The sequence below is a fragment of the Ischnura elegans genome, chromosome 2, assembly GCF_921293095.1.
Source record: "Ischnura elegans chromosome 2, ioIscEleg1.1, whole genome shotgun sequence".
Lineage (NCBI taxonomy): Eukaryota > Metazoa > Arthropoda > Insecta > Odonata > Coenagrionidae > Ischnura > Ischnura elegans.
The window spans coordinates 5,100,006-5,117,206 of record NC_060247.1 but is presented as its reverse complement, the minus strand read 5'-3'; the positions used below and the strand labels follow the sequence as shown (position 1 = coordinate 5,117,206).

The 17,201-nt window shown below is 38.4% G+C and overlaps 1 protein-coding gene across 3 annotated transcripts in view; it reads right to left on the bottom strand.

Moving 5' to 3' along the window:
* The window catches only part of LOC124153339 (phospholipase DDHD1-like), a 73,621-nt gene extending 56,750 nt beyond the window's left edge, over positions 1-16,871 (bottom strand). The window contains exons 1-5 of one of the 3 annotated variants that reach the window (XM_046526444.1): positions 16,069-16,871; positions 15,795-15,959; positions 14,409-14,540; positions 12,497-12,638; positions 11,411-11,520 (exon numbers count right to left, since the gene is read on the bottom strand). In XM_046526444.1, coding sequence (XP_046382400.1) covers positions 11,411-11,520; positions 12,497-12,638; positions 14,409-14,540; positions 15,795-15,959; positions 16,069-16,669 — 1,150 coding nt within the window. In that variant the 5' untranslated portion in view covers positions 16,670-16,871. The remainder of the gene's footprint in view (positions 1-11,410; positions 11,521-12,496; positions 12,639-14,408; positions 14,541-15,794; positions 15,960-16,068) is intronic. The other 2 variants (XM_046526443.1, XM_046526442.1) reach the window with 2 other exon arrangements.
* Positions 16,872-17,201: the final 330 nt, after the last annotated feature.

Genomic DNA, 17,201 nt, shown 5'->3' with positions numbered 1-17,201 from the left:
TTTAAATTTTTTTCCGTAAAAGTGACATGTAGGTGACTATAGCATTTCTAATATAATAAGAAAAGGTGTAAGTATAGGTACTCGAAAAATCGTCATTGCATCTATAAAGATGAGCGAAATAAAGGGACAGCAGAAGATCGCTAATCCCGAAATCTAAACTACCGAATATCTAGTAAAAGGGAGATTTTCTGGAATTATACCAACTTAGCGTTTTCTGTTGCCTCGGCGAAACGAGGGATTTATGAGCCTTTAAAAAGCCTCCCGTGCGCACATTTTGGATTTCGAGGTCATCCAAAAAAGGAGAATCTTATTTCTAGTATGCGTACAAGGCGATGGTGATTCAACTCGATGATGGCACCAGATTCGTTGTCATATATCCGCGGCCTCATGCAGGTCGAATGGAACCAGGAGAAGTTGTTTACGCGGCGCGCTGATCACCTTGACTCCGACTCACCTTGTTTCTCTGCAGCTTTTAATGAAATTTGGTTGGACCTTGAATAACGATTAGCTAAACTTTAAGTTAAGTGAAAAGGTTTAATCTTCAACAAAACTGGATTTCATCAGAAAAATTGTCAGTGCCTCTGGAGTTAGGCAATTTCGTCAGGGTTATGATGTCGAAGTCAACCACCAAGGGATACCTGCCGGATTTTCGTATTTTTCCGCGCTCATCTATTCTACCGTGAGTATGCGGTGATTTTTTTCCAGTATGAGCGATTTATTTTGAGTCATGGACCGTGATAGTTCGTCAAAACTCCGATTGTCATTCTCTTTTGACATTAATTAGCACCAGATAGATATTTTTGAATCGACATCGATATCAATCAGCCGCATGTCGGTAAATTGGCTCCGGGATATGTAAATTACGATGTAAAATAATGTTGTTCCGCATGGAAAGAATGCTGTAACTCACGGTCATGACAGGGGAAACGCTTCCTCTGCTCTTTCGCTGTTCCTCCGTGGAAACTGACCTTGGAATGGATTACAGAAAGAATCTTCTAGTGAACTGCGCAATTGATATTGGGCCTCCTCTTTTGAAAAGAGAAAGTAGCCGACTGGAAAAATATTGGGCTAATAATGGACTGCCCGTTGGGAGTAGAGTTGAAAGGGGCATAAGCCATCAATTGAAAACATTAGGTACGAGAAAACATTATTGTAGCGGCCCTCGGAGGATAACTCGTGTCATCAGTCGTCACGTATCATCGAAGTCAAGATCAAGAAGTGAAGGATAAGGTAGTTTGAGGTTATTAAAGGATGACTTTGCTCCATTAGATCGGATCTGATACAAAAAGTGCCTGGTCTTTGGATCAGAAGCGGAGCGAAACATTACGAGAAGACAAATCACCCAGCTTGCGAGTTGAAGGTCGCAGCGCTGCGCTCGCGGAAGAAAGCAGTTGAAGAAGCGTTCCCCGGTAGATTCTATCGACTCTTGGGCTGCTATTCTGGATAAGCGTTGCAAAAAATAGCATATGCTATTCTGCGGGTCATTATTGCAACGACCCCGTATTCAGAATGAAGCGTAGTAATAATTTTGTTCGGAATAGCAGCATGCTATTCCTTGCGTGAGCTATTTGGAAGCTCCGCCCCTTCCCGTATGAAAAACTTTCTGAACAGTTTGCGCAACCAATGAGGGAGAAGATATTTTATATATTTTTCTGTATTTTATGGAATATTGACTTGCAATTACAAATAATTGCTTAATTTGCATTTAAAAATTATATTAAACCGTGGATTTATATAATATGCTTTGAAAATCTCGTTTAGGAAATCAGCTGATTGTTGTTGTTTTGATAATATCACAATGGCTTCAGACAGGTGGGTTAGGTCATAATTTTACTGTTATAATGATGATTTATCGGGCATAAATATTGAATCATTTACCTATATCCGATCGGTCCTTTATCGTGAGATATATGTTATGCGAAATAATCATTGAAACCTAAATATGTTTGATTTTCTTCGTAATTGTCTTAGGCTTCGAAGTCTGTCTGTTCGTTGCATGTCAAAATAAATATGTACCAACTTTTATTGCTTTGATCGTGACGATATAGCTTTACTGTATGAACTAGAAGCTTTCGTTTCTAATACTAGCTTTATATTATATGACTCCCTAATTTCAATTCATTCTCTGTTTAGGAAATGAAGTAGGTGGCAACGTCACCGCTGTGCTTTCATGTAATATGATGGAATAGTATCAATATTTCAGCTGCAGATTTGGAAAAAGCAGAGGGATGTGATGGTGAATTTGAGGATGGATGGAACAACTGTGAAAAAGTGAATCGTGTGGAAAGTGCTGTTGTGTCAGTTATCATTGTTTTCGTATCAGCTGATTTTATTATGTGCTCACTGAAATTTTTGATAGACCCTGAACTGTGCCGATAAACTGAAACTTAATTGTGTGAATAACTTACTTGTCTATAGAGGAAACAATTTGTATTCAATTCCACATGATATATATTGCATTAATGATGTAGTGCATGGATATTCCATTAAACGTTTGTGGTGAATCATATTTGTTCGGAAACTTTATTGGTGTTCGGAGAAATCCTTTGTTTTCAAGCAAGTAATTCAAGTCGACTGCCCGTGTTTAAAATTTAGTAAATTTTTAGTTTTAATTGTAGAAGGCAGCGAATAGTGGGGAAAACAATTTCGACTCGTTGCATGTATTTGTATATACTGTCCAATTGAGGAAATGAACGGCTGATCAAAGTATATGGTATTATTATGGTAATATATGGTTTTCATTGAAAGCTATAACTATTAATATAATTGGCGAGTTAGTGTGTTAACACAAGCTTGAAATTTTTCAAGAATCGACCTGATAGCCTACATTGAGGATATTTTTAGTAGCAAGTCAAGTGATGAAATAAAATTATGAATTGTAAATATGAATAAAACACGTAAAATTTGGGCTAATGGTAGTAATTCTTTGCATTAATTGTTATTGTTTTCGTACTGTCGATGAAGCAAGCTTGTTCTTCATATATTAAGCTCGAATGTTAATTCCTAACCAAATCACTTAACTAGTTAAATATTCATCACTTATGCTACTATTATTTAATTAAAATAAAGCTGATATCATTTTATTTTTGGCTATTATTCCATTTTTCAATGCTTGATTAGGTTACTTTAACCTCAGAAAAACAATTCGACATCGCAATGCGCACGTTTTCTGGTTGCAATACCGAATTGCTCGGCATCGAAGACCGCGTAATATTATAGCAAGCCTACCGGTTGCAATTCGCCGTTCAGAATAGTGAATTGCTACGGGCCTATGCTATTCTGAGAATTACGTCTTCCGGTGTAGTAAAAACACGAATTGCAACCGTTCTGAATACCAAATAGCATAGGCGTTGCAATACGCTATATTATAGCAACATCGGTTGCAATAACGGAGAATAGCATAATGCTATTCCATCCAGAATAGCAGCCCAGGTAAACTTTCATGAGACCGTTCTTGTTGATAAGCATAAATTCGAAGATTTGGATGAACCGTCATGAAAAAACGTTAAATCGAGCAAAAACATCTTGAGCGGGACAAATTTTTACGACCATAAATGCGGAAAAACGCAAAATGCGGAAACACTAAATACGGATAATTTTTACATTGTCCTAATAAGGAATGAATCGGGACCCAAAAAAATAAACGCTAAATGCGGAAAAACGTTAAATGCGAAGACGTTAAATCCGGATCCGACTGTATTAAGGATAGACATCATATTAGGGAGATCAAGAAATCTCATAAGACTTCGAAGGAACAGAAGCAAACCACAGGGGGCTTAGACTGGGGGGCATAAAAGAGATATTTCTTTGTATTGAACTTTAGAATGCTGAAAAATTTTACTCCTAATGAAACCAACAAAAATAATACAAACTAAAAGGGATTTCCTCATGGAATGCACAAAATTTTAAATGAAAAAATAACAAAACATTTTATTGGAACCAACTTAATTTTTCAGTGTGGCACATTATTAAGGCATGCAAAAATTCCATGCCTCTCGTTATTGAAAATCTGACTTCAGGAGGGTTAGGAGACCATTGTGTTTGTTTCAGGTGCCGAGATGAGTTAAAAATGAAATGAGTACCTGGGATATTTGGTGGGGATGCAGCATTTAGGGTGAAAAGCAAGTCTGGGAGGAGGTGCAAACAAGCCCATTGCTGACGTAATCATAATGAAAGCTAATGCATGCCATTAAAGCTGGTCAGCAACTTGTGGACATGACTGATAACAAAGGTTCCTTGAGCAATTTTAAGAATACAGTAAAACTTAGATTTTATGCACTTTGATTTTACATCAAGTCTTGTTTTCATGCAGCGACACTCAAGTCAGGCCGGGAAGCATAGGGAATTGCAATGGCAAAACTTTCATCTCACATCTTTTCTTGATTTTACGCAGCTTTTTGATTTTGCACAGCATAACCTCAGCCCCAAAGATCCCATTAATCTTGATTTTATGCAGTTGTCATTTGATTATGTACAGAACAACCTCAGTATTGAAGATAATTATGATCTCATTTACATCAACATATTGTTCAGTTTCTCAAGGAATTACACATGCCTACTGTTTGGTTTATTCGACTGATTCAAAACATAGGCACATTTCACATTACAATGAGCTTTGAACAAAGCTATCCATCTTTGCTCGGAGATGCAACCACGACACAACTTATCAATCACTGATTATTGTCGCAAATCCAAAGCATACGGAGGAGAAAACAAAATAAGGGCGCCGAAAGCGTGAATATCGGAAGGGGATCGGGTTGGTGTGGTGGCTAGAGTGTTGGCCTCCCATCCCGTGGGCTCGGGTTCAAATCCTGGCAGTGGCAGAGAATTTTCAGAGACTGCCCGATCCCTGCTTGAATGTTGTGTGGAGGACATTTCAAGGGCAACACTCCGTCCGTCCGATGGGACGTAAACCGTGGTCCCCTTGGAGCTTTTTGTTGAGAGGAGGCTAATGCTGACGCCGGGTTTCTCTCCGCCCTTCCTTCCATACCCTTCCCTCATGGCGCAAATGACCTAAGCTGTCAGTCACCTCCTCCAAATACCATACCTACCTTTAGTTTTGTGCCTTAAGTTTATAGCCTGAAAACCCATATCAACATTTCTAAACGAAGCAATGGTAGTCCTCAGATACGCACATCTGTGTTGCTGGCCCATTTTCTTGATTATTAGCAAAAGGCAGAGGAAGATTCGGTAAAGGACAATATTGATTGTTGGTAAAACTATTGCAGAAATATCGAACCTTCTAAAGTGAAAAAAACGTGGAAAACTCTTTCTATTGAGAAGAAAATTAAAATAATTATGATGTGGAATACAATAAGTCACTTTCAAAAACAGAAAGTGCCAAGTTGAATGGGATTTCATTGTGGCATTTTTACAGTTTTTGCTATGCTCATCAAGAGATTTGTGAAGGTCATTTAGAAAACATTTATGCATTAGAGGCAGTTGTGAATAAAATATATGAGAAGGGTGTGCAACTAAATAAAATCAAAGATTATTTTTATGGAGCAAATTTTGTCCCTCTAAAAACAAAATTTGCTCCATTTTTACATCCGCTCAACAGTTTTCCAGGAATACAAAACTTTTACGCGAGCTATGGCCGCGTGTCACTCACTGACGGCGAGCTGGTTGCTGGCAGGCCGCTTTCACGGTCAGCGACCATCTTTGCCTTGCACCCCTCACGCCTTCCCTAACGAAAGTCGGGGGAAGAAGAGAGGAGCCGAATATATGTTGACGTTTTTTACACCGTGTGTTTGCAGTAGTTTATCCTTTAAAATAACTACAGCACTGTTCTTCGAACCTAATATATGATAAAAAAGAAATTTTCAGGTTAATAATTCAAAAAAATATGATATTCTGAGAACCTAAGATATGAAAACAGTTATGTACCTCTATTTATGCTAGTTGAATCAATTGAAAATGTTTTAATTATGTTTGCTAATCTCCACTCCAAAACGAACAGTCATGATTAATCGCAGCAGTGGTCTGCCCACTAGCAGTTCCGATGAGTTTTGGAATATCCAATGTTGTTTTTCTTTCATCAATCGGCCATTAGATTTATAGAATCATTTAATGACGAAATATGAAAAATAATATTTAAATTACTTGATTCAATGAATGAGTAAATATTTCCTTTAGTAGCCAGCAACCCCTGTTACTACAACATAGTGGCAACAATAACCTTTGCAGTTCGTCTCGTGCCAATGCCCAAGGCATCAAAGGTCAGTACAATTTTGAGTGTAATGAGGATTTCCCAACCAATCTATCTTTTCTTTGACGACTCCCTTGACGTATCATCAATAGAATCCGTAGCAGATAAAAATGTCATCATTTATTAAAAGAAAATTTATCATTAACAACAATTTAATTGGATAAAAAGGAGATCGATAGAGATTTAGTTTTACAAGGCATACTAAGTTTCCTGTTTACTCTTTAATTCAGACTTGCTGCGATATCCGTCATATCTTTTCTTCTCCACTCAACGTGCCGACTTTGCTGCCTCCTCTCTCTCTCTCTGTAAGTGCTAGATTAAGGATCTCATTATTTGGCAAGCCAAATAATGAGATGTTGTAGCTGTCCCGGTAAACCAAGTCAACCCCAAAAACCTACGACAAAATATAAAAAATAAGCAACGCTCCAGCATCCATGTTTTGGTCTCTCCAAATGAGTAAAATCATAGTTTTACTGCATAATGAAGGTAGAAAGAGGATTATTAGAGAACGAATCAAGGAGAGATCTGAGGTATTGACAAATTTTAAGTGAACGAAAGATTCAGGAAAAGGACATGAGATAAAGGTACACCTGCTGGGGATGAAAATATAGAGTAGAAGACTTGGGAAGTGAATATTGAAAAGGAACATGATGCAATACAAAGATTTCTCTGAAATTATGTTCGTTTAAGGATGAATATTACACTGTTTACACTCATAGCATAACCACTGCAGGGAAGAATCTAAAAAAGGTACCCAAACCTTTGCCCCCTGTCCATTTTGGTGATTCCAAGTATTAGCATGAGTAAACTTGAAGAAAAAAACCCAAGAGTATCATAAATGAAACCCACCAGTTTTTAAGATCCTGAGAGTCAATTACCACAGTCTCTTTTGAACGAATGTACGTATCAGCATATGTCATAGCTCTTTTATCCAAAATCTTTGTATCTGAAATGATTCGCCTCCTCAATATGATGTCTGCAGTGGTATGAAAAGCTCTTAGCAACTAAAATATGGAATTCTACACAAATATATAAAAATATTTGTACCTCAAGTGAATCAAAATGAATACTTTTGAACTTCACAATACTGAAACAAGCATTACAGTATTTCGAGATCACATCCCTGGTAAATGCAAAAAGTTATAGGTATTTCATTCCTCATTTCACAATTTTTCACAAATATTTGAAAGCTAACAAAGATATTCAATTTCATGACTAGGGTTACATGGTTCGAATAGGAGAGCATAATACATTATGATGAGACTTATAGATTGACACAATTTTTTTAATTTTCCACACTTTCATTAAACGTATAGTGACCTAGGTATCAACAATAAAAGTTTGAAAAAAGTGTGGAAAATTAAAAAAGGTTTTGTGTTTTCTCATCATCATGACTGAAAAATTACAGCCAATTAAACCTCAGTCAATTGTTTATAAACCATTTCATACAGCCCAGAGGTCTAATAGCCACTACAGCAGACTCTTGTTAATACGAACAACCTTATTACAAAGTTCTCGTTCTTACAGAGTAAATGATTGGTCCCAACGAAAAGGATTGTACAATCTATAGTAAAAGAAAAATTATTACAAAATATTTAGTTATAACAGAATTATAGACCCCAGCCCTGGTCCCGGCAGTTATAAAATGAACTCTATTACCAAGTTTCATGGGTAAGACACAGCATTCAGGTGGATATACACTTTGCTGCGTCATAATCATTGCACTACGTTTAAGTTCTCCTTGAGAACTGTGCCCAAAGTGTCTTGTGGTTCTTTCTTCAATAGGAATACTTCAGTATCCACTAGAGGTGGGTTAAACAGTTCATTCTGATGAACTGTTCACTTCGATCAATTCACCAAAGAGAACAGTTCAAAAAATTCAAAATAAAAGAGAGCAGTTCAGTTCCTGGCAAAAGGTCAGGATCATTCAGGTAGAAATTACTGTTTATCAGGCTAAAGTTTAGGGTATATGAAAGCTTATTGTTATTTCAGATGGTTTGAGCAGCATGTTATAGTACAGTGGAACCTCGTTAAAGCGAGTACGGGCTATCGTGAGACCTCCACCGTTACGAGAGGTATCTGAGGCACCGTTAATTGACATATGATTAGCATGTAAAAAAAATTCATTTTTACAAGGCCCTATTGGAGTTGGCACTCGCCATAGCGAGGGTTTCCATCGCCGGAAAACCTTCAACCGGAGTCCCTAATCTCTGTAATTGCTGGCAATTTGTTTGAAATGAAGACAACATGGACTGCTAGGTCTCAAATTCATGTAGTAAACCATCCTTCAATTAATAAGTAGTTCATTTTGGTGAAATTATTGTGGCATAAACAAATTCGAAAATGCTCGATCTTCTTTTGTGCCTAGGACAGCAGAAAGCAGACGGCAGAATACCTGCACATCCATGAGTTGCGTGGATAGAGAGCATTTGAAGGTAGACACCATGGCCAAATATGCAAAACACGCTTAAAATGAAAATAATGGTGCAATACAAGAGTGGCGTAGTTAATTTATCTTCCTATTCGCTCTTCACAATTAAAAAAAAAGCACCCGAGGAATGCAGATCATGAAGAATAAGAAGAAGGTTTGTACGGGTGGTTTTTCCCACTTCAGTCTGCGGGAACTACTGGGAAAGGCTTATGGCTTAAGGCTTTGCTAATGGCTATGTTTAAGGCTAAAGCAGAGTATTTCAGTGATAGATTGAGAAACGAGAACTTTGAGAGTTCGGAGGGTTAGTTATACTAATTCGAAGCACGAAAAAGTTATCTCCCATCATAATTGCTGGTGATGCCAGTGATGTAAACCCAAAGTCGTGGAAGAAAGGACTCAGATCCTAGCAGAATATCTTAAGAAGTAATTGTGCGAAAAATCCACAGAGAAAAAATCATTCGCCTTGACCGGGATTCGAACCCGGATCCCTCGATTTCCGGCCGAGTGCTTTAGCCAGTTAAGCTACCGAGGCGTCATTCTTCCCTGTGGAAATTTGTGGACTATACCGGACATGGTGGTATGGACTGCCGAGCATATTATGCGACGAGCAGTCCAAATCGTGCGCATGGCGCCACAGCCGGAGAGTAAAGCCCGAACTTTGAACACAAGGGGTGTTCTCTCTTGACGAATTTAAGTATACCGGGACTAGCCACGGTGATAACTTTACGGGAGTCACCCGCAATGCACAATTGTGCGAAAAATCCACAGAGAAAAAATCATTCCACAATTCGCACAATTGTGCATTGCGGGTGACTCCCGTAAAGTTATCACCGTGGCTAGTCCCGGTATACTTAAATTCGTCAAGAGAGAACACCCCTTGTGTTCAAAGTTCGGGCTTTACTCTCCGGCTGTGGCGCCATGCGCACGATTTGGACTGCTCGTCGCATAATATGCTCGGCAGTCCATACCACCATGTCCGGTATAGTCCACAAATTTCCACAGGGAAGAATGACGCCTCGGTAGCTTAACTGGCTAAAGCACTCGGCCGGAAATCGAGGGATCCGGGTTCGAATCCCGGTCAAGGCGAATGATTTTTTCTCTGTGGATTTTTCGCACAATTGTGCATTGCGGGTGACTCCCGTAAAGTTATCACCGTGGCTAGTCCCGGTATACTTAAATTCGTCAAGAGAGAACACCCCTTGTGTTCAAAGTTCGGGCTTTACTCTCCGGCTGTGGCGCCATGCGCACGATTTGGACTGCTCGTCGCATAATATGCTCGGCAGTCCATACCACCATGTCCGGTATAGTCCACAAATTTCCACAGGGAAGAATGACGCCTCGGTAGCTTAACTGGCTAAAGCACTCGGCCGGAAATCGAGGGATCCGGGTTCGAATCCCAGTCAAGGCGAATGATTTTTTCTCTGTGGATTTTTCGCACAATTGTGCATTGCGGGTGACTCCCGTAAAGTTATCACCGTGGCTAGTCCCGGTATACTTAAATTCGTCAAGAGAGAACACCCCTTGTGTTCAAAGTTCGGGCTTTACTCTCCGGCTGTGGCGCCATGCGCACGATTTGGACTGCTCGTCGCATAATATGCTCGGCAGTCCATACCACCATGTCCGGTATAGTCCACAAATTTCCACAGGGAAGAATGACGCCTCGGTAGCTTAACTGGCTAAAGCACTCGGCCGGAAATCGAGGGATCCGGGTTCGAATCCCAGTCAAGGCGAATGATTTTTTCTCTGTGGATTTTTCGCACAATTGTGCATTGCGGGTGACTCCCGTAAAGTTATCACCGTGGCTAGTCCCGGTATACTTAAATTCGTTAAGAAGTAATCCCCGCATGACATAATGCATCCAATCCATCTGTTGTAATCACAACGCAGTTGCTGGAGTAAGCTGCGGTTCAGACACCAACTCTGTGCAGTGCAGATGTGAACAGGGAACACGAAGTTTTAGAGAACTGCTCATTTTTGAACCGGTTCATTTCCGTGAACAGTTTGTTTTGGCTGTTCCGTTCTTTTCGACCCATCTCTAGTATGCACGCAACATCATAAAATAAGCTTCATTCCTGTGGAATCATGGTGATCCACTCATTACCCGTACAGTAAGTCTTCTCCTGATGAACATTCGATTTGCAGAGATGACGAGCATTCGAAAAGCCTCACAAACGTGAGTTTATGCAAAAATGTAATTCAGTGTTGCATTATGCAGGACAACCACACTTTACAATGCCTTGCATAAGTTTATCAATTTACGAACAAGGCCTCGAAATGCATCTTATTTATATATTGAGGATTTACAGTATTTCTTCATAATAAAATGGCACACATCATTCACCGGACTCTGAAGCTACTCCGCAACGCGACAATGAGAACGGGAGATTGAAGAGACAAGGAATTTTGGGAAGGTATGTTTTTTATTGCGATGATTCCTAAAAGAAATGCTCTGCCAAAGTTTTTTATTACAAACGTCCGGTTTTTCAGTCCCATGAACTTAGTAATAACGAGAGTTTACTGTATAATGGGCTGGGGTTTTTTGATTTCACTGTTCTCGATTGCAATTTAACGCTCTGATTCTGATGAATAAAATATATTCTACCAACAAAAATGCAGGTACTTTCTCAATATGATCTGATCTATGCACTAAAAAATTATTTATGGCAATTAAAACTATGTACTAAAAATAATATATTACTGGTATTAGGTAACTCTTTTACATGGATGTCAGTTGGACACATTAGATAAGGCTTTTAAAAACAGTGTCTTACCCCCATCAAGTTTCAATGATGATCGCCACTCAACCGGGAAAAATTCTATCCGAAGATTGGATGAGGAAGGAAAATATTTCTGTTTCAACCAAGACACACATTCCCTGAAACTGTAAAATGAAAAATTATTATACTACAAGTCGCTAGATGAACAGGGTCCATTGAGGGGTCAACAAGGAACCAGTTAAGAGGCCAACATGAGTAAAATTTTTCTCGCTTTCTTCGTCTACTCCCTACAACACAACAACCAACACTCCCTCCAGTTCTCGAGAGTGCTTCACTGCCGCTCGGCATCTCATAGTCACCTCACACCTAAGCGACTTGAGGCCCCCTGCCGACCATGTACCGACAATGCTCGCAGGGTGGGTGGAAGGGTGGGGGAGAGGTGATGGGAAAGGCAGGGAATGGGGCAGGTGGAATGAGACGAAAGATGCCAAGTCATTGGGTGCACTTACAATACCATACACCAAAACAATCCATCTACAAACTGAATGATTTTCTTGGGTTGGTTCTGAAAGAACTAACTCACCAATCAAAATGCTGAACTTGAATGTTAATTTTATCGTGAATTACAAAGTTAAGCAGGGAGCAGATACCATGCACAACAAAAAGAATCCAGAGAAACTTGCCACTATGTTTATTCAAACTTTTCAATTACTGAGAGCACTTCAGTGCCTCATTTAAAATATGCAAAGTGATATTGGAATTTAATAAATAACCATCATGAATCAAAACAATCATTTCATACAGCAAAGCAAATTTATTGACTCTACTTTGGTTTGATTGTATATTCATGTACTGACTTCATGCAATCAAACTTAAACAGCAAATGAGGTTTCTAAATTCTTACATAATACTTTAATCTATATACTATAAAGCCCAGTTTTAAGCATATAAGCACCTAGTTCCTATTCTCATCTATTTGGCGTTATACATTTTGTTTTTTGATAGTTATAGGAAAATGCAAGAGAGATTAAAAAATAACTCATAGCAATACATTTTTCAGAAAGTGCAAAAAAATCATTACATAAATTATTTTCTATGCTGCATTTGACAATTAAGTACATATACAGAATAGTTACTCACGCAGTAGTGTTCCGTATGATATTTCCAGTGTCCATCTTTTGTCCAATACCATGGATGACAAAAACTAAATGAGTTACGTCTACTGGACGGTCAGTGAGAGATGCTGGAACCTTGTACCCTCGATACAAGCGATAACCAGTGGCTGTAAGACAAATGATACATGTTCAACAAAATTGTCATAGTGATAATCAATTTCAAAATTAAATAAAGCATTTTTAGAAGCACTATTAGTCATCATACACGAGGATTAGGTATATAGATTGATGGGTATGAAATGAGAGAAATAAATACAGGGGGATCTCAGTTGATCCACAATAAGTGGCAAACCTCTTGGTTATACTACAAAAGTGGGTACACCCAGCTTAAATACATACATTTCTATGGGAAGTCAGTCTCAATTGCATGACTTCCCCAGTAGAACAATGGAAAAAGCCTAATCACACTAGTGTATTCACACATAAATAAAACTTGGTTTCACAGCACCACTAATCTGCTAACAGAAAGGTATGAGCCTCAGCTAATCTCAAACCATCTACATCAAGGTAGTGATAAGACCAGAGAATCTAGCTTAGGAAATGGGCATTTAACTTTTTAATAAACTTCCCAATCAAATACATAGCATTCCACCACTTTGTGCATTTTAAAAAATGTTTATAATTTCTTGCATGAAAACTTATTCTACAATGTAAATGAATATCTACATAAATAATTAACTTAATTAATAAAGAAATGTTCTCAACCATATGCTTTATGCTTGGTTATATTGTCTAATTGTTTCCATTGTACATATTGTGATGTGCCTTACTTAATGTGCACATGGCCTTTGGACACATAAATTTTTATTATTATGGTGCATATTCACAACAGAAAATTGTTTTGTAGCAAAATAAAAAGTGGATGGCTTTGAGAAAGAGCAAAAAGTAAATGCTCTTTTCACGAGATTCCACAATCAAAGTCTTCTACCAAAATATGTATATATTTTTAAAACTTTGAATTACAATTTTTCTTTTTGCCAATTTTAGGAAACCCAAAAGCAAAGTCTCTGGTCCCTTTTTTCAAAAATTAAGTTTTACATAACTAAAGACTTTCTGATAAAAACACTTTGAAAGTTTGAGAAACAATTTTCAAATATGATTGCGACTTTAAGGCAAGTCAGTTGGCAATATTACACTTTTTCACATACTCAACACAATGTCATGTGTTTCAGATTTTTGGCACAAAAACTATCAAGATTCTCCATATGAATCACACAAAAGTCCAGTTTGAGGTAGATAATATGAAACAGCCCTCCAAAAAGCAATGGGATTTTAACACTCTCTAAAATGTCTTCATGAAAAACTTAATTACCATTATTTTGAAGACAAAGGATACATCTTAAATAACAATAGCATTATAATATTCTCACAATAAATTGATGTCAACTGTCTCCATATGAAAAGTTGCAAAACTGAAAACCCGTATTCTCTCAATGTTTACACCAACAAAATCTTAAGAAGATAAATACATAATGATTATGATTGAGTGCAAGTGAAAATTTTTTCAACACTTTATTCTCCAAAATTGGATGAGGACTATATTCAGAGTCAAGCAGTACCTACATGCAACTTCTCCTCCAACATAATTGGCTATCAATAATCAGCACTCTCCTCTTTTTGGAATAGACCTTTGTGCCTGGTTACACATTCCATTAACGTGCGCAAGTCAATGAGTGAAGGGCTAAAAATTTAACCATCCACGAAACTTATAAAATTATCATACAGAGAAATCCCTATTTTGTAAATAAGAAAGAATGCTGAGCATATGAATATATTTGTAAAACTAATCTATGTACTTGCACTTACTTTGAGCATTTGAGTAAACTGAAGCAGAAAAGCCTCAAAAACTCACACAAACTAGATGAAAGATAACTTACTCTTCTGGAATCCTAGCTTCTGAGTAACACTTCGAACAAGCTTTGAAGAGGTAGCTTCACTATAAAGATAAACTTCTCTGGACGTATGCCACTCGACATGAAATTCTGGAAATGATTTTGTGTGTAGAGCACCTGGAAAGATAGAGATAGCTACTGGAAATAATACTCAACACATAATTAGTAAACATAAACTTAAAAAAAACTAGGAAAAAGGTGTTTTCTCGGGATGGAGTACATTTGGTGTAATCTTGAAGAGCACATGTTATCGCTTCTGTGCGCACACAGTGTTAGCACATGGCAATTTCTTTGGCTTGTCCTCCTGGCGGCTTCATGACAATGATGTTCAGAATGGTTCCCTTCGACTCAATATTGTCCAAGTCTAGGCAAAAATCTCCTTGAGTCAACCATGATTGTGCAATATTTTGTATTAAAGTCCTGCAGCAAACACTATGTACAGTAAAAATGTGCAGGTCATAGAGATAGGTGCCACCAGTAACAAAATGCTGTCCATGCCACGGTATCAGACACAAAGTCTGCTAAAAATAAAATCATGAATCTCACAAAATATACTCAGTCTGGGATGGTTACTCCATATTTAATCTTACGCTTGAACATCTTAATTCTTGGAAGTAAACTTTAAATAGTTTATGACCAATGCGTGCTGTACAGATGATCGGTGTGGATGGTGACATACATGGGCAACAAAAATATGCCTGTATGCCATCACCATGGAATATTACTCTCAGTGCACATATCTAAGGCCATTTTGGTCACTTTATGGGCACGTTAGAGAACAATAAAGGATAAACTGTACAAATCTTGGTGAACTTTGCAAAACCCAAATTATGGTTAGAGAAAGCAGATATCTCATAGGGACAGTTAGGCAAGCCATCAATATACATGCATATATCACCAAATAATATCAATATGAAAACTGACAAAGCTTCCTGACATGGAAATAAAGCATCAAGTTCAGTAGCAAACATATTCATCATCAGGTTAGGCCACAACACCAGTGCAGAAAGTACACCACCAAGACTCAGCCTAAATAAAGCAGAAGGAAAGAGCCTTTTCCGACATCCCTCACCTGAAGATTCCAGCAGGACAGCCAGCTAAACTTTGATCTACACCAAATACGTATGCAGCCACAACCTGGGAGATGCTAACTACGAAAACTTGCTGCTAGGAAACAAACGATGTAGTTCCATTATGTAGTACCACGATCATAAGTTCTTTTGAAGTGAATAGTTTGGAAAACAATGATTTATTCTACTAAGCTATCCCGGAAGTACTTTTTATTCCAACAATGAAATCTTTCAAAATAATAACCAGTGACAAACGTTTATCGAATATGATACATAGAATAGCAAGTGGTTATTCCTTTACCTGATTTGCTACCCCTAGAAGGATCATCACTCGAGGAATCCAATAACTTGTCACCATAGAAGAGATTGAGGTGCTCTGCCTCTAACGTATTGCAGTAAGGAGTCTCCAATGGTTGCCATGTTCCATCGTAAAACCACGTTCCCCGCATGATAGGGCACTCCTCACCTGCAATCCGGAGTTACAAATAAATAATTTTTAATTACATAACACATAATTTTTCATTACAAAATGTTGATGAAAATAATTCATCTTCCACACATGAAATCAACTTTACCTGGCCAATAAATGGAACCACATTTCCATGACTCCAAGTCCACTTCATACATTCCTCCTCTAACACCGATACGTTTCGGTATCTCACTTGTTCTGATTTCTAACGGGTTTTCCAACGATGCAGATGGCAAGCTGTCTTTCGGCGAACCGTCGTTGAATTTACTACAATTCTTACCGACACCATTGGGTACGGAGGAGACATCGTCTCCTTCCGAACTATTCTTATTGTCGAGCACTTGAAGCAGTCTAGCTTGCCGTTCATAAAAACTTTGGCGATATGTTTGTTCAATCCTCAAGGAATCATATCCACTAAATTCGATCCATCTCTTATCATTTTCACTTTTATGGAACCATCTAACTTCTTCGGGGGCCAGCTCTCCATCCTTCAACTCCACAGCTGAATTGCCAGAGGATGCAGTAGTCCAACAGGCTTTACCTGTGCTATTGGCGTCAGAAACAAGACTTCTGCGGGCAATGTATCGCAGGCTACTGGCTTCATTGTAACTGTATCCTCCTTCATCAGTGACAGAAGCGTCAACAAACTCATCATCTGAATTGTAATCCGAGTGAAGTCCTCCATCAGCAGGTGACGGATAATTCATTGGAAGTTATACGATAATCCTTACGTAATTAAAACCCGTTACTAAAAGATAAATCCAAAGTTAACGAATCAAACAGGAGGCGCACATTACTTATAACAACACTTCTTTTTGCGATTATTAGCAAACGGAACGGTGGGGAATGTTCTACTGCAGTATTTGAAAGACACAATGCGCAATGGCGCGAAGTTCGTAGGAATTGAAAAAGACAACATCAACAACACGGACCCTACAATCTCTCCAGTTAAAAACATTAGTGGCGTAAGTATATAGTTCCATCCATAGAGGCTCTTTCCATCCTTCCCCCCCATATGGGGGGATGAGGGAGTAGATCCTCCCCAAAAGCCTCAGAGAAAAAAATATTTATAACTATTGTCTTGTTTTGACGTATAGCAACTACATCTGCTTAAATTGAAAATTTCAGTGCCAAAATGATGTACAATGTATTTCCAGGCATGTCACTTCTCAAAAATTTTCACGAACCGCCGATTTCCCAGGGTCGCCACCATCACCCCCACCCACCATCCCACCCCCT